Source organism: Schistocerca serialis, chromosome 2 (assembly GCF_023864345.2).
Source record: "Schistocerca serialis cubense isolate TAMUIC-IGC-003099 chromosome 2, iqSchSeri2.2, whole genome shotgun sequence".
NCBI classification, from domain to species: Eukaryota; Metazoa; Arthropoda; class Insecta; order Orthoptera; family Acrididae; genus Schistocerca; species Schistocerca serialis.
Window position 1 is genome coordinate 917,478,516 of NC_064639.1, and position 19,227 is coordinate 917,497,742.

The following is a 19,227-nucleotide window of genomic DNA, read 5'->3' on the forward strand; positions in this document are numbered from 1 at the left end:
TTCTGAATATTTAAGGCTTAGTTCAAACAAATCAATATCAGAGGGTAAGGAAGATATTACGAATATGGATAAGAAAGTTCATGAATTAGGTTCTTCTCTTTCACAATTGGTTATTACTGTTATGGTTTTACTCTCCGTATTGCTGTTTGTGAGTATGAAGAGATGATATCACTGTTGAGTTTTAAGATAATGAAGATGGGAATGATCAGGAGGAGTAGGGAATTAGGACAAAATTGTGTATGACTGAAGAAAGGTTAAGTGAAGTTAGTGCATGTCACTGTTACAGTAGGGATCACGTACTGCACGGTGATGTGGATTCAGATCATGAAGACGAACCAGATCCTTTGTGCCATTCCGGAGTTGGAGAACCCAGTGTAGTCATAGAGAGCTTGATCAAGAGAATGAGATTTGTGAGGATCTGTCTAAATTTGCTTGTAGTAATTCCTTACCTGTCAGATTTTACAGATGCTTAGGAATACAGCAGTTGTCATTCAACCTCATGTTTGTTGGAGCAATTTGATTTTATACTTGTGCCTAGTCTCCCTGCTGGCCGCAAGACTGAATTTGTGTACAGTTACTTGGAAAGTGAATTTACTGTGCAGATACATATATTGATTAGAAATTGTGAATCCTATGAGGTGTTTAGGACTATGTGCTTGCTTGCTTATTGGTCTGAGGCAGCGCAAGACTGACTTAAACACGGTCTTCTAATGATGCAAAATTTTTGCAATTGTTGTTTATACAATCCTGCTTGATTATTTGAATATATGTTATTGAAAAATCAGTTCTTATACAGTCTTTATAGTCGATTCGTATCTGTGTAATGAAACTTTTGCCACATTTACATCAAATTATTGTAGCTGCTTGAGTGAAAGACTACTTAGGGTGTCAGAGTTTATTACAGATGTTGGAATATGATAATAGTGATGAGAATGCAACTGGAAGGAGTAATAATCAGTCTGTGTGTCTTGATCGAAGTCTATAAGGGACTAGAAATTACGATCGCGGGCAATATATTGAACGACGCAATAGATATGGTAATGGGAAGTGGTAGCATCGAGAATGATGATAGAACAGGTAGAGACTGTTGGAATGGTAGACGCTTTGGTAACGATGGAGATAGCAGGGGATATAACAGAGATGGCCACTGGAGTGATAGGAACTAAGGTCTGAGCACTGCGGAGCTGCAGTCAGCTGATCCACGGAATAAAGGGCCTGTGGAGAGCCCACCAACACGGGACTGACTATTACCATATGCAGCCCATTTCGATGCTGGAAAAATGACAGAATAGCTATGAACAGGTAGACATGTTGAATTCTTAAGATGTGAAGGAACGTTTGCTGGATGAGAGATGATAAAATGTGAATACTATGGTGAATACAATGCTTCAGGTAGATGTTAATGGAGTTGTTTTGTCTTTTGTTCTTGATAAGGCTAGCCAGACATAATTTTTTGATGGAATCAGATTATAAAATGAGACTCTCAAGAAACTGATAAGTAGTTTTGTTACTCAGGCAGCAAAATAACTGATGGTGGCTGAAGCAGAGACAATATAAAATACAGAATGGCAATAGCAAGAGAAGCGTTTTTCAGAAGGAGAAATTTTTTAACACACTATAATATAAATGTCGGGACGTCCCCCCTGAAGAACTTCCTATGGAGTGTAGCCTTGTATGGAAATGAAACTTGGACAATAAAGAGTAGAGGCAACAAGAGAATAAGGTCATTTGATATCTGGTGCTACAGAAGAATGCTGCAGGTTTGATAGGTATAACTAAAGGGGAGGTATTGAATAGAACTGAGGAAAAAAATAGTTAACGGAGCAACCCGGCCAAAAGATGCGTTGGCTGCCGCCCCCCTCCCCCCCAAAAAATATTCTGATTGTTAGAAGACGGCGTCATTCGAACACTTCGTGTCGACTGTTCTCTATTCGAGACTACTGCTACCCTCAGCGATCCCAAAGTTTTGACACTGTAATTTCCTGACGAAGAGTTGTTGTCTTGTGTGTCAGCAAAAGATTAATTGACCAATAATAGTAACTGTACTTATGTTTAAATGATGAGTACCCAGCATTCCCCTGATATGTATTTCTTCCATTCTTCTATTAATTCATCTCTGTATTCCTCATCTCTCTGTCCTTTTCCTCTTCTTTATTCTCGGTTTGTCTCCTCTCCGCCTCTCTCTGTCCACCTCCTCCATCCACTAGTCACATGAGGGTAAAAATCATAGGGAGACCAAGAGATGAATACCCTAAGCAGATTCAGAAGGATGTAGGTTGCAGTAGTAACTACTTTCCGTGGTATTAATACATGTTCGTTTTCAGAGTGCCCATCGAAATGTTAACCTGCCTTCCTTTTGTTGCTGATGGGTTACTGACCGTATTAGAGTAAGGGAAATGAATGTTATTGAATGTTCAATCAGCGTCTTTGCAATACACCATATATGACGGTGGTCAGACTGTGCTCACATTTGTTTAATTGGAGGCCATATTGGAGACGCGGGAGAATGTCTGACATTTTTGGAATGACTTGATGTGCTACAAGAATTTGTTTAGAGATTTTAATAATTGCATTGAACAAGTATTGTCCTAAATGTCTAAACTAATAAATATTAACTGAGAGCTTCACAGGATTTCTGGAATTCCAATGCTAAGAGATCGGTTCGGGCAATCTGCGAGGAAATTTTGCGCGTCAGCGCGTAACTCGGAAAACCGTCTCGTCAGTAGCCTGGGCAACCAGGTGCACCGGCCAACGACCACGAGGTGGTCGGACCTTCTGCTTCATTAGTTGCGAGCACCACACGCAACAACAGCAAGAAAAACAAGCAAGAGATGCAACAAGATGACCTACGAGAAGAGAAGTACAAAAACCAGCATATCCAAAAATGAAGTAGGTAAGGCAGTCAGTCTGCTATTAGCTACTGTACGTGTAGGTCAGAATCCCTGAGAAGGCACAACGACGACACCATGCCGACAACAATGTTTAAATGAGCTTGTGTTTTGATAACTGTGTCTTGACTGGCAGCTGACTTTAATTCTATAGACATTAAATATTATGAGTGTTGTTTACCAGTTGAATGATTACATTGTGATATTTAAACAGAGCAAAAATTTACTAATGAATATTGTCTTCAGGTTAATGTCGTTTTTGTATTCGCAAATAAATATGTAGTGAAATGTTCAACCTGTCTGTAAAGTAGTACAGCCCTGCCCCCACCTCACCACCCCCCACTCACACACAACCCATGCATATACCCCCCACACACACACACTCACACACCATTCCTCTCTGTGAGTTATGTTGTTCTTCTTCTATCACATCAGACAAATCTTCACCCTCATAGAGGTTTTCAATGTATTCTTTCCACCTATCTGCTCTCTCCTCTGCATTTAACAGTGGAATTCCCGTTGCACTCTTAATGTTACCACCGTTGCTTTTAATGTCACCAAAGGTTGTTTTGACTTTCCTGTATGCTGAGTCTGTCCTTCCAACAATCACATCTTTTTCGATGTCTCCGCATTTTTCCTGCAGCCATTTCGTCTTAGCTTCCCTGCACTTCCTATTTATTTCATTCCTCAGCGACTTGTATTTCTGTATTCCTGATTTTCCCGGAACATGTTTGTACTTCCTCCTTTCATCAATCAACTGAAGTATTTCATCTGTTACCCATGGTTTCTTCGCAGCTACCTTCTTTGTACCTATGTTTTCCTTCCCAACTCCTGTGATGGGCCTTTTTAGAGACGTCCATTCCTCTTCAACTGTACTGCCTACTGCGCTATTCCTTATTGCTGTATCTATAGCGTTAGAGAACTTCAAACGTATCTCGTCATTCCTTAGTACTTTCGTATCCCACTTCTTTGCGTATTGATTCTTCCTGACTAATGTCTTCAACTTCAGCCTACTCTTCATCACTACCATATTGTGATCTGAGTCTATATCAGCTCCTGGGTACGCCTTACAATCCAGTATCTGATTTCGGAATCTCTGTCTGACCATGATGTAATCTAACTGAAATCTTCCCGTATGTCCCGGCCTTTTCCAACCTCCTCCTCTTGTGATTCTTGGAGCACATACGTTGATGACTAAAACTGACAGGTGGGACCTGCCGAGGGAGAGGCCAGAGAGGATGGAAAAGGAACGGAGAGCAAGAGGCAGCAGGGGAGGGGGCGGGATGAAAAGAGTAGGGGTGTCAGCGGCTACACCAAGAGGCTGGAAACTGGTGGGGCAGGAGATGAAGAGGGAAGACAAGGCAGGAGGAAGTGTAGAGACACTGAATGGGGAGCACAAGAGAGGGAGGGGGAGTAGGAGGGGAAAGAGACGAGAAGTGTGGGGGAGAACAGGGAGCCCTGAGGAGTAGGCAGGAGGAAGATGGGGTTAGAGTTGGTTGGAAGGGAGGATAGGTAGGATTCAATTTATAATTTCAATTGAAGTCTCTCCCTATGACAAGAAAACCTACCAACAACATCACTATGAAACACTCTGCTCCTATGGCTCGTTCTCCGAGAAGTTGGCTCAAACCTGTAACCGTCTCGTCGTGGAACTGAGCCACTAACAACACTGCCGGACTGACGAGACATTTTCCGGAACTGCTGCGGGAATAATTTTCTCCATAGAAGCCTGAGGACACCTCATCTTCGCATCAGCAGAGGTCAATCTAGCTGCAAAAATTTTCTCCACAGCAGCTTGAGGGCAAGCCTCTTCACATTCCCTGAGTCCAGTCTACCAAGTCCGGGTAGTCATAACATCACATCGAGGGGTTCATCAATAATAACATTCTAATGTTCAATCTGCACACATACTGAGCAAGGAATGCACACTAGATAAGAGACTAGCGACTAGTGAGGCAGGGAGTCTGTAAAAGCATTTGATTTACATTTTTGGCACTTCTTTGTTGCTTTCACCCAAACCTCTAAGGTGTCACACACTCAGATCGGTACCACCTATTGCATGTCGATAGAGTATCAACCAAAACACCGATTTAGTTCGAGCTACGTTCTGTCGTCTGGTAGAAGATGCGTAAACGGTAATTAAAGGTAACACCAGAACTACGGAGCACAGGAAAAGCGTATCTGTGAGCTATTGTTTTGTGGATCTCGGGGTGTGTGAGTTGGTAGAGTGTGAGGTCTACGTACCAAAGGTCCCGGGTTCGCACCCCTCTGATTAAAAATCCTTTTAAGCGTTTAAGCGTGATATTTATATGGGAGAAACTTTTGCTAATACTGGATTTGTATGGGCCCCACGAAGACACTAGTGTTCTTCGTGACAAGCACGTATAAAATAACCTACCAGGACACAAAATCGCAATTCACGTAAATCCAGCAACACAACCTTCATTTATCAACCGTCCGATCTTCATTTCTTCAGAGCGTACAAGCATATGACGCGTAAAAGTCTGATGCTGCTCGAGATTCTTCGGAAGAGATTAGTCAGCAACAACGGAAAAATCTTCTTAAGCTGCAGACCGTCACATACAGTCCGTCTGGTTCTCCACATTTGTATAATTCTCACCGTCACCGGTGGATAATGGCTTTAAACTTCGACAAAGTTCTGTTTCAGACCCAAGCTTTCATTCGGCAACCTACAGGGTGGATGCACAAATGTGAGATTTATCAAACGTGCTTGGTGAACAAAAGTAATTTGCTTCACACACTTCTTCGTATGCAGCCAGGATTGTGAAGCCTTAATTCCTGAACGAATCACGCTCTTTATTATTACTGCTATTACTTTTATTATTATGACCATTATTATTCTTATTATTATTATTATTACTTCTGAACGTGTGATGCAAATGTTTCTTCCTTTTCTGTTCTAGTTGTATATTCTGTGAAATTACAAATGTACTCTACAGGTTTACCACATACTTTCAAAGAAACGAAACGAAAACAGACTGCCAAGTGCACAGTTTTATAAACATGAACGTGTTTCCATATAACACTTTCACTCATAATATAGTAAAGAAAAATTGCAGTAATTGGTTTAAAACCCAGTACGCTTAGTACGACGATCTAACTCTCTACCAACTTCCCCACGGAAACTGTACGTGATAGTTACTGATCGTAATGCTTTTTGTGTGCTCCATAGTTCTCATGTTGCTTTTAATTAACGTTTACGTCGTTCTGCTGGACGACAGCACATAGTACAAACTAAATCGGAACTTTGGTTGACACACTATGGACATACAACGATTGGTACAGATCTGAGTGTCCGACAGTTGGAGGTTTTTGCGTTAGCTGCACCGAGGCACGTGTAAAGAGTTGTTTCTCAGACACTGGTTGACACTAGAGGTAAAGGAGCTGCTCACCTCTGCGCTGCATCTCACTCGGAAAGAAGAGCACCTGCGGCGCGACGTCAGAGCGCAGCACCTGGTAGCCCTCGCTCTGCAGCAGCTGGCGGAAGTCGCTCACTGGGTCCTCACTGTGCTGGTACGGAGATACGAACTTCTCCGAGTCCTGCGAGGAAGGGGAAAATCCGTGAACATCGTCCATTACAACGTTTGCAAACGATTTGTCTTCAGGAAAGAATACATCACATTCTGCTCCCAACCCCATGCCTCATGGCTCATATCCCTGTAATAGACCTAGATGCAAGAACTGTCCCGTACGCCCTTCCACCACCACTTACTCCAGTCTATCAAAGGCAGGGCACCTGTGAAACCAGTCAAGTGATCTAAAAGCTAAGCTGCAATTACTGTGCTGCATTTATGCTGGCGTGACTGCTAACAAACTGTCTGTCTGCATGAACGGCCACTGACAAACTGTGGCTAAGAAACAGCTGGACCACCACATTGGTGAGCATGCTGCCAGCACAACTTTCTTCATGTCAATGGTTGCTTCACAGCCTGCACCACCTCGATCCTTCCCACCAGCAACAGCTTTTCTGGACTGCTCAGGTGGGAACTCTCCCTGCACTATATTCTACGTTCCTGTAACCCTCCTGGCTTCAACTGTCGTTAGTCCTTGTCCTACTCTCTAGCCCCTTGCATGTTCCCATTCCAACACTACACAGCGCTCTACTTACCAATGTACCCACAATCCTTTTATCAGACTCCTTTCTCGTTAACCCCCCACCCCACCCTCCGTCTAACTTCCCGACTGCACCTAGCTGCCCTACTCGCTCTCCATGGTCCCTGTAAGCTTCCACAGGTAGGACTTTAGCGTCCTCCACTCCACATTGCTATCCCTCCCCATCCCAGCCTTCTCATTACCACCACCACCGAGTTCCGTCTCCCATCATGCGCAGCTGATCGTAGTGTGGCCTCAGCAGCCAGAGAGGGCTGTGGTCTCTAAGTGGTGTAAAAATTTTAAGCTTCTAAGTCGATGCAGTCAAACGATACAGCTATGTATGTCACATATTTCCACATTCGCAAAACTCATTCATCAAGACCTATAGGATACTTCCATTGACCTAGAATCATGAAATTTGGCTAAAACAAAGTTTCACAGTACAATTGTAAAGCAAAAAAAATTCGAAAATGCTTAATTTGTAATTCTATAACACGAAAAAATAATTTTTGGTCATTTTTTTATCCATCTGTCTACTTGTCTGTCCGTCTCTTAAGACAAATTTTCTCTGTAACAGATAGGCATATCATATTCAAATTTATGTGATATACTAAGGTCTATGGCCACTTCGCGGTATAAAAATTTTAAGCTTCTAAGTCAATATGATGAAAGAAATAGTCGATTATCACATATTTTGATACTCGTAACCTCACTCGCCAAACATCTTAGGGTACTTACCATTGACATAGAAACATGAAATTTGGCAAGAAGCACGGTTTCACAGTACAAGTAAAGCAAACATCCTAAATTATCAATCTTTAATTATATAACACGAGGAAAAATATTCTTTTGTCATTTGTTATCGACTTCAAATTTGAAAGTAAAACATTATCGAAAGTCTTGGAATCCCTGCGACCGATATCTTGCTAATATCAATGTCGATAACAGGAAAAAATAGTCAGCATCATCGATTCCCATAATAGATAAATTCTCTACATACCTAATTAAGTTTGCACGCCACCCTCAGTGCGTGAGTCCTACTCACACCTAGCAAACTTTTTTATTTTACTTTATTTTATTTTTTATATATATGTGACTTCTGTTTCGTGTTATTAACCCATATTGTAGTACAATGAGACTTATAGCAAAGATGTACATAAAATAACAGAATCTGTAACATTTCCCCTTCCCACAACGAGTAATACAACCAATAGTATATGAAGGTTAGGTGTTGTACTAGCGTTAGCTGATAAGTACTGCATTGCCCTGGTATCCATTTTACCAATCTTCTATTAGAAACGAAAACAATAAATGAAATGTGTATGTCGTGAAATATTGAGAAAGATTCATTTTCGTGTATTCGTGAAAACACCTTCGAAATTATGAAACAATAGTATAAAAATATGTGTAATGTACAAATGGATAACTGCAGTATCCTAATTAAGAAACACAACCCCGTACAGTTTCTGTGCGATGGGCACATGTGCTTCGCGTGTCTACAACGCGATTTTGTAAACGTCTCTATGGCAATGCCTCTTCGTAGCTCTATAGACGGCTACTGTTTCCGCCTAAGCTGTTTGTGCTTCGCAGTTGAAAGTTGTCAAAGGTGTTGCAAGGTGTCGGGCATTTCCTCAAGCTGACTCGACTGTACGAGTTTCTTAGTAGTAAAGAATAAATGTATTAAAACTTCATGCATGATTAGGCAATTTGTCACGCTTCCTAGTGCTTATGACGTCAGCTGTCTTGAATTGTGTGTCGTACACTGATATATTTGTGTAAGTACATTCAATGACATGTGTGGATACTGTCTGCAAAATATTTTGTAAATAGAGTTGATAGTAAAGGAATAATAAACTTAAACGTCAAGCACAATGAGGCAGTTTTTCACGAACGTCAGTGTTTATGACGTCATATGTCCTGAACCACGTGTCTCGGGCATGGTTGTGTGTGATGTCCTTAGGTTAGTTAGGTTTAAGTAGTTCTAAGTTCTAGGGGCCTGATGAGCTCAGAAGTTAAGTCCCATAGTGCTCATAGCCGTTTCAACCATTTGAACCACGTGTGTATCATGATATACTTTTGTAGGTGCATTTAACGGCATATGTGCACATTGTCTGCGGAATTTATTGCGAATGCAGTTAGTAATAAATACAGAAGTAATAAATTTAAACGTCATGCATGATGCGGCATTTTTCGTCGCATTTCATTTTTTGTGATGTCATATCTCCTGAACTATTTTATGTAGGTGGTTCTTACACTCACAACAATTGTTGCCTGACAGCAAAGGATATGTTTATCAAGTTTGGTTGAAAGAGTTCCAGTGGTTTAGGAGGTGATGTGGAACACAGACACATATACATTATATATAATACATATAGATTCGTTGGTTGGTAAACTTTCTAACTGTGCAAAATGACATACATGAATCGCAAGAATAGACTGCAGAGTGAAGCTTCCAAAAGAACACTATACTGTGTGTAATTGGAGAGTCATTCCTTGATTTATTTCATTATAATCTTTCGTGACCTGCAACATTAAGCACTGTGAGGTATGTCAAGCTCTATATCAACAGAGAAAAAAGCTGTTAAAAGCTTTGACGGTAATGCAGATCAACAAGAGTAAAAAATTGTTTCACCTTATCGTCAACATGTCTAGAGGAGACAAACATACCATATATACACTGATGAGCCAAAACGTGACCCCTGCATGACTGAAGGCCACCTGGTGACATTGTGTGCGTGCGACATGGTAAGAAAAGGATACAGGATTTTAGGTGTATAGGTGCAGATATTTCTGTTAATGCCTGAGAACAGAGTACTGAAAAACATTACATCAGTATTTACTTCATTTGTAGAGTAATAATTACATGTATTATGAGTAGCATGTTTTTAGGTTGGATAGTAGCTCCAAGTAAACGTGTTACAAGCAAGCCATTGCTGTTTATTTTCCCTTTAGCAACTGCTCAGGCATTGAAATGTGGTTGTTTGGACAGGTGTAGTCCACTACATGGTGCAGTTACGACCAGGCAGAGAACATCAGGCACAAAATTATGTAATGTGTTTGCAGGAAGATTATTAGACACAGAGAAAGACCAACTAACACACTGAAGTGGTTACATATTAAAGTACCAATGATGATATTTTCTGTATCTATACTCCTAACACTCTATATAAGTGGAGCAGACACGAATGGGGGAGTCACTCTAGCGACGATCTGGATTGCAAAGAGAGAATATACATCTCAGAGACAGCAGGGCTGGTTGGCTGTTGACCTGCTACTAACATTAACTTCTGTGGAAAGCGGTTGAAGGACAGTGAAACAATGAGTAGGGTTTCCATGGGACCTTTAATCAAAGGCATTTGACAGTTCTGGACTGTGTGAACCTACATCCCTCCATGCCTAATTTCTTCTTAAGGTAAACTGTCAGAGCTACAAGACCAGAATTGTGCTAACAGTTGTTTAAGAGGGATGGTAATGAACTCATGTCGATGTCTTGGTCGCCAGTTTCGCTTGATCTGTACCCAATGGAACACACCTGAGAATTTATAGGTTGCCAACTCTGCATCCACCAACCACCAGCCCGTAGTATATGGAAACTCTGTGACTTGAGCATACACATCTTAAGTCAGACACCTCCAGAAAACTACCGAGGGCATAATATATGCCAACTGCATGATCTTTGCATAGGCATCTTAGGCCAAATATCTCTGGCAACCTACCAAGGGCATAATATATGGGAAATGCATGATCAGTGTGTAGGCATCTTGTGTCAGATACCTCTGGAAACTTACCAAGGGCATAGAACTGCGTCACTTTCGTGAGTAGTCAAAATATTTTGGTCATCACTGAAAAAAAAAATATTAGTAGGAAAACGTGAGAAGAAATGAAATGCATGTCTAGTGGAAGATAATGCAACATGACAGAGATAAGTTATAATCTGTATTATCGCAACCACCAGTGAATAGGATGAATTAGTTTGTGGCATGATGCACCATGACGACCATGACAAAACACGTGTAACGATTTTAAACTGCCTGTCAACACTGCATATATTTGGGCTGTTATTGAGACAGGGACGAGTTGCTTGACCTTACACCAACGGAATTCCCAGACCCCCAAGGTCTCATACTGAACACCAAAAACGCTGGAAAATTGGCCGTGTACGATACTAAATTGAATAATTAAAATAGGTACAAAATGAGCGATGATAAAAACTGTATCTAGAATAGAAAAGAAATTTCAACAAGTATTACTGCTGTAGAGACCTACAGGTCCTACGATACTTCAGGTGCAGGACTTGTTCTGAAATGATAATTAGCTAAGTTGTTAGAGATTAACATCCACAGACAAATATTGATTCAGTCACCAGCAATGTCCCTACGGATTGGCATTAACAAGCATTATCATATTGTATAGAAATATGGGAAATGCATTATTGTAAATAGCCGACAGACCCTGTGTATCTACTTCTACGACAATGCTCTGCACGCCATTGTAAAGTGCACTGCAGCGGGTACTTCTCAAGGTGCCTATTATCAGGGCACTTCCCGCTCCACTCAGATATGGAGCATAAGAACAGTGATTGCTTAAATGCGTCTATCCATTCTGTAATATGTCTAATCTTGTCTTCAGCGTCCCTATGAGCAATGATATGTAAGGATTTGTAGTATGTGCTCAAACTCATCATTTAAAGTTGGTAGATGAAACTTTATAAGCAGGCTTTCACCAGATTGTTTACTTCTATCTTGAAGTGTCTCCCTGTTCAGTATTTTCAGTATCTCCATGATGCTCTTCCATTAGTCACTCAGTGTAATAGGGCTGTGACCATTCACGCTTAACGTCTTTGTATGCATTTCATATGATCTGATAGTCCTATTTTGTAAAGATCCCACACACTTGCGTATTATTCTAGTTTGAGAGTAGTATAGCTGTGCCACTTCGAGCTTAGCCTGCATTCTTAACCAATATTACCTTCCCACTCTTTCTCCCCTTATGACGTCAGATACTGTTGTCAGACTTCATGTTACAGGCCAATTTTCCTGTGTATAAAATGGTGTTAAATTCAAAATCAAATTGTGCTAGAGGCTTTTCCCCACTCTTCTGATGTCAGTGTGGAAGTAGGCTAGTTGTCCTGGATGTAAATTTGTGAGAAATCCAAGTTGCTACGTTGTCCTGTTAGTGACACAGCTATATGACATCGCAATCCAGGATGGCTGACCTGTAAATGTAAGCACAGCCCTATGACGTTACAATTCAAGATGACTGACATCAGAATACAAGCACGGGCTCTTTGCTATCAGAATCGAAGACGGGGATCCTAGAAGGCTGATACAACCACAGCTCTATGATTTCTGCATCCAAGATGGCGGACCTGGGAATACGAGAACATCCTCATTAAGTCAATATTCAAGATTGGAATACAAGCACAGCCTGTAGGTTGCCAGATCACGTTTTATATGTGTGGAATTCAAGATGGTGGGCCTGAGCATACAAACACACAGCCTACGTGGTTGCCAAGTCACTTTGTCCTGAGCTTAAAATGGTGAGAAATTAAAAAGTCCTTGGTATTCCCCAACTCCTGTGATGTTACAGATCATTTGCCTTAAGTCAAGTCCTCTAGTGCTATGCTTCAACAACTGCCACCAATGATCATGTAGGATCTTTATTTAAACAAATACCACGCTGTGGAGAGCCTCTGCATGTCGGAAAGGCCATGTGGCAGGGCTAATAGCCGCCATGCATACCACATATGAACTGCTGTTGTGGGAGGATTGGAGCCAAGAGCACCAAGTGTCACTCACTAGTTGGTGACAACTCAACTTACAGATGCAGCAGCACAACATCGATTTGAGTGCCCACCGCAAAGTGTCGAATAGTAGCTTTGAATTTCCGCCACTAGCGTGCTGTTTCTCGTAGCGCTGCATTCACAACCTTTGTGGCCTAAGTTAAAATGGTTATGAAATTATAAAATACAAGAAGCATAATTATATTTTAAACCAAATTAAGAAATTGTAGGAAATTCAAAAGTCTTCTAAGTTTGAAATGACAAACAGCCCAGGTGAACTAAACAAGAATTGCAGAAGCACATTCGTCTTCCTAGGGGAAGACTTGAGCTGAAGGAAAAACGTGTGCTATGATCTTGTTAAAAATTTCACTACAAAACTTTATATATGGGATGGATGACAGCCGTTAAAACAAACAATAATTTGGCTTGGTCGTAGTCAAACAACAGTTGCGCCATAAACATGGTGATCTTATACGCACCCACCATGAATCAAGAAAAGCAGCAAGTCGAACTGTAAACCTTGAAAACCTCAGAAATATATAGGATGAAGAAAGAATCACATTTCATTATAGTAGGAGTGTGTAAAACCTAGTTGCATGTCAGGTGCAGGGCTTAGTCCCATCTAGTGAAGTGATGTTGAACACAGAGGTCCACAACAGCGCACAGGAGTTCTGCTACCTGTCTTCAGGAGACAACACCAATGCTTGGTACAGTCACATGACTCACTGAGCAGACGATCATTGGCAGCCATCCTTATGATTAGTGGCGTGTTCTGCCAGCTAAGAGCTCAGTGGTAGCCTGCACGGACGTTTGACATCGTGACAGTAGCTAAGCGATATTGATTTTCGTAAGGTTTTTGTGACTGTTATATTTGGGTTATGAATACTTATCATTGTCCTAGAAGCGCATCCCCAATCTCGTTTAATATCTCCTGCCATTCTCTACATAAGCCTCCAAACAACCCTCTATAATTGATCCTACTAGTATCTTTTATGCTTTTTTCTTTACGTGACTTTTTCCGTGAACTACCCCAACGTATATAAGTCTTCCATTTTATTTTGCTAACATTGCTTTATGTGGTACTTCTTATTTTTTTAAAAACCAAACCTGCTTTTCTACCATGGAAACTATACATTAAACAGTCAAGTATGTATATTCACTCAGCAAAAGACATGGCACAAAGTTTTTGTAAAATTCCCGCCCGATTCCAGTTTGGCAGTCGCAATTTTTTTCAGTAATTTCAACAGAGTTGTGACAAAGCAAGCTCTGATATTTTTACTTTCCCTCTTATTTTTCCATCTGCCTCCTTAAAATTTAATTCTTACCTTTTAACTAATTACCATTAACATACGCGAGCATAATCTGCATTTTCATAAAATAGAAAGGCTGGCCCCCAGTTTTAAAGAATATAACACCAGATCTAATTTTGTGCTTAGTTTTATGTATGCAATTGATTTTCTAATTTATTTTGACTATTCCTATTAGTATCTTTCATTACAGGACGAAATCAATATTTCTTTCGTGACGTAAATTCTGTTGTTGACGTATAAACAAGTATAAATTCTGTACTAATTATAAACATTTGGAGAAACAACTAATTGTGTTCTTAAAGGATCTATTTGGGTCTATTCAAAAACGTGTTCCAAAGTAATTAACAGTTTTGCCAAAAGTATTGTTTGCGTAACAATATTTGTTAATTTGATTATTTAAATAAATTATTCGGCCTAACTCTTGTAGTAGAAGAAACTTTTAAAAAGACGGAATTTTTCGATGTATTCAGTTAATTTAATGAGTTAAGTACTAATTGTAATTTCTGTAAATTTAACTTCGAACAATGTGTAGTTTCAGCAGGACCCGATTTTTTGGTCACGAGACAGATCACGTCTGAGTTTCAGTCGAGGAACCTGTGTTGGTTAGAACGACAACAATGCGTGAACTTAACAGTGAAGTAAGTGTTACTCAATTAGGCCGTGTGTTAAAAAGGGACAGTGCCTGCTCCATATATACCTTTCTATTCTACAGGAACTCTGAACTTTGTGGTTAGGTTTTTACTGCTCGTAGATGTTTAATGGGAAACTATTATAGTAGTATGTGGATGTTCGCCTGCAACTTATTAATGAGACTTATCGAAAGTTAAACAATAGTACACTGCCCGTATTATATGAGTATATGGGGGGGTTGTGAAAAGTGAAAGTTAACAGCTGTGAAATACAACTGTACACTTGTCGGCTACATTATTTAAAGTAGTCAGTGTTGTCCTTCCACACTCCAGTTTTCAGCCAGGACAACAAACGAAGAAACAAAGCAGGCGAATGTCGTCACAGAGTGCGTAAGTAAGAGTAAGGAATGACTCATGAGTGAAATATGTTTGGTAGCTGCACTGGGCACGTCTCAGAACTCACAAAATTAAGTTGTCAATGATGTAACAACAACCTACAGTCTGTAGATGCATATTTTAAAGTAAAATCATCCGAGCAGTACTACACTGGTCTGCACGACGCAGGCCTTTAAGCGCTGTATAGCCACCTGGCGTTTTTATCACAACGTAGGCAGAGCTACATGACAGGCAACATGCAATGTTACTCCATATAAGAATGTACGTACTCGGCAGTATAAATGTTTTAGATATTGTGGTCGAATGTTAAGACATCAACGTGAGTGGTCCTCAGACCACTCAAGTACGATTTCGGCATTATAGCCCAGTTAGTTATAAGGATGCTCGTGCAGTTAAATGTCTTGTAATAGCTCATAAGATGTGTGGCCGGTGTAATGGAGTACTAGCAGTTCTGATACTGGTAGTAGTACATTCATTCCATAGATTCAGACAGTAGATTCCTTGGTGAATTCAATATGATAGTATCATTAGATTCTAACTGCAGATTCGAATCGGTCCTCATCTAGCTGCACTGCTATGACCACAAGCTTTCCTGGTGTATGGCAGCAGGACACTTATTTTTCAATATTGCTTTTGCTGTAAGTATACCTTGGTGTGATGGAAATTTGACCTTTTTCTAGCAGAAAAAACGTTAAATTAAATAATCCGTCTTTTAAAGAGAAAGCGACGTAATGCAAATACTAGCATTGCAATTTTAAGTGATTTCCGAACGATTTCTCGCATAAAGTTGTATTTTCCGTTACACGAGGGTGAATCATATAAACAGTTATAAACCGAAATTTCTGTTTTGTGCACCTTTTTGTAAATCAAGAGCGGCGCGATCTCTGCTAATTGTTGCTTTCTGTATGGTTAGAACGTTGTTGTTCCGTTTCTTTAGTCATAATCGTCATATAAGAGCAAGAGGTACCACCATGTGTCGTGCAACGCTGTGCAAGGTGCGGTGCTTAAATTTCAATTTGAATCTCCCACCATATCATAGTTCCGCCGGAGATTGCCATTGGCATTCTTGAAAGCCACACGCATCAAGTAAACAGAGTCAGAGCCTCAAAATGGCTGAGATGTTACGAACAAGTGCAAAGTACAACCGGAGAGCCGCGATTATCGATAGTCGTCCCGATGGGCGTTCGACCACTGAAACAGTTGGGGTATCCGAGATCTGCTGGTTACGATACTATGCTTCGGAGAACTCTGGGAAAGGTTCTGCTGAAACGGTGAGTAAACCTCATTCGAGAAAACGAGTATAACGAACAGCGACAGTCATCGAAAAGGCTCAGACTCTGATTTCGGAGGAACAACGACAACCGCTGAGGAAACCGGTGTCAGTATTGACTATCAGCGAGCGAATAGTGCGTCGGATGGCAAAGGAGGACCTTACACGAGCCATTTGTCCAAAACTGGCTCTCGCATGACGTTGACATGTTCAAATGAGTTATGGGCCCCTCGACTACTGTGTTTGGAGCACAGTGGAACTTTACCTATAAGACGGGGCACCCTAACGTCGCATCTCTGCCTACCGCTACCGAAGGAGCATTAGCGAATATGGGCAGTGCTGTTTTAAAGAGTGCCTGCGGTCGCTTCAGGGCAAGATTAGAGGCAGTCGTTGCGGCTGAAGGAGGTCGCATCAAGTACTGTTACTCTTGAAAGATACCATTGCTTATATGTGAAAGGATTTTCATTTTCATTTGTATTTTGTTTCCATAAATTCGGTTTAAAAAAAAGTTTCGTCTGTCCGGATTTAAGCGACGCGTCCTGTATAACCAAACTTCTCAAAACGGAGGGCCTAAAACTGTCCGAAATTTTGGAAATATTTGCGACACAGCTCGGCGACAGCATCCTGAGAGAGATTCAGGTCTACAAATGGTACAGTTTTTAAGAAGACGAGAAACAGTTGAGAATACAGCACACCAACGACTACTGGGGACCAGCATGACTGACTAAGGTTCTTGCGACAGTCTTTTCTGACTTTAGAGGGGGTCTAATCGATTTTCTACATGCCCACCGTACCACGATCGGTGCATACTATTACCGAACAAAACGTGAGTATCGTGAGGAAAAAGGTGTATTTCCAAGCCGAGATGTGATCCTGCTTTATGACAACGCTCGACCGTCCACAGCTACCTGAAATCAACAAAAATTCACGAATTTTTGTGGACCACACTCGAATATCCATCCTACCGTCTGGAATTATCGCCCTACAATTTTCTTTTGTTTGGAACACTGAAGAAAGCAATCGGAAGTCGCAGATTTGACGATGTTGGTGCTTCGAAGTGATTTTGCACAACTGGCTACTGTCACAGCCACATTCATTTCACGAAAATAGGATCAAGTCACAGCCTGTCCACTGGGAAAAATGTGGTTGCCATTCAGGAGACTATATAGAAAAATTAGTTGATATGTGTGAATTTTTCTGAAGCTTAAACAAACTCATAAAAAATTTCAATTGATATTTCATTCACCATCAACCATAGGACATCTAGCAATTATAATGGATTTCTAAATGGTGACATAAGAGGAATCTAGAGATGTAATCGACACATTATATTCTGATGATCATAATCTATTCTGGAGGTAATGGGACTTTCATTTGTTTTCTTACGTGTTTCCATGGGATTTCTAAGTAATTTTCTATCAAATGCTCATATGACTCCTTCAACAAGGGTTCTTGCGCAGGAGATCTTCTGCTGGTAAGGGTTGCACGTTCAGGAGACGTGTAATGGAATGGCCGTGTATGTGAACTGTGAGGAAATTCTACTCATGTCAGATAGTTTTATATTCTGACAGAATGTAACTTTGCAGTGTTACTTGAAAATGGCCATAAGGCCGAAATTGCAATAGTAACAATAAATATTTTATACAGTCAACGGCGACTATGATGTCTTTTAAGAAATATTATATGACTGTGAATCCCAACCATGAGAGGTTAATCAAATTCTGCAAGTTGGCTAGGTCTTGGGAGATTGAAAAATGTTCACTACAGTTAGACCTTAAAATATTTCAGACAGTCATCGCACTCAGACTTTTTCAAGTTTATGAGGTCTTTGATTTTATGAAGGTTACTCAGATATATATATATTATTATATATATATATATATATATATATATATATATATATATATATATTTGAAATGCCAAAGAATCTGGTACACCTGTCTAATATCATGTAGGGCCCCCGCGAGCATGCAGAAGTGTCGCAACACGACGTGACATGGACTCGACTAACACTTGAAGTAGCACTGGAGGGAAATGACACCATGATTCCTGCAGGGCTGTCCATAATTCCGTATGAGTGCGAGGGGGTGGAGATATCTTCTGAGCACGTTGCAAGACATCTCAGTTATGCCCAAAACGTTCATGTCCTCGGAGTTTGGCGGCCAGCGCCAATGTTTAAACTCAGAAGAGTGTTCCTGGAGCCACTCTGTAGCAACCCTGAAAGTGTGGGGTGTGGAAATGTCGTACTGGAATTGCCCGTCGGAATGCACTATGGACATGAATGGATGCAGGTGATCAGACAGGACGCTTACGTACGTGTCACCTGCCAGAGTCGTATCTAGACGTATCAGGGGTCCCATATCACTACAACTGCACACGCCCCATACCATTACAGAGCCTCCCCGGGTCGAACAGTCCCCAGCTAACATGCAGGGTCCATGGATTCATGAGGTTGTCTCCATAGCCCTACACGTCCATCCGCTTGACACAATATGAAACGAGACTCGTCCGACCAGGCAATATGTTCCCAGTAATTGAGAATGCAATGTCGTGGTTCACGGGCCCAGTCAAGGCGTAATGCTTTGTGTCGTGCAATCACCAAGGGTACACGAGAAGACCTTCGGCTCTGAAAGCACGTATCGATGATGTTTCGTTAAATGGTTCGCACACTGACACTTGTTGATGGCCCAGCATTGAAATATGCAGAAATTTGTGGATGACTGTCACGCTGAACGATTCTCTTCAGTCGTCATTGATCCCATTCTTGCAGAATCTTTTTCTGGCCGCAGCTATGTCGGAGATTTTATATTTTACTGGATTCCTGATACTCGCTGTACTC

At 41.0% G+C, this 19,227-nt stretch overlaps 1 protein-coding gene across 1 annotated transcript in view; it reads right to left on the reverse strand.

The window, feature by feature from the left end:
• Nucleotides 1-19,227, reverse strand: part of LOC126456517 (juvenile hormone acid O-methyltransferase-like) — a 63,108-nt gene that overhangs the window by 25,863 nt on the left and 18,018 nt on the right. The window contains exons 4-5 of the mRNA XM_050092265.1: nt 6,302-6,449; nt 2,927-3,036 (exon numbers count right to left, since the gene is read on the reverse strand). Coding sequence (XP_049948222.1) covers nt 2,927-3,036; nt 6,302-6,449 — 258 coding nt within the window. The remainder of the gene's footprint in view (nt 1-2,926; nt 3,037-6,301; nt 6,450-19,227) is intronic.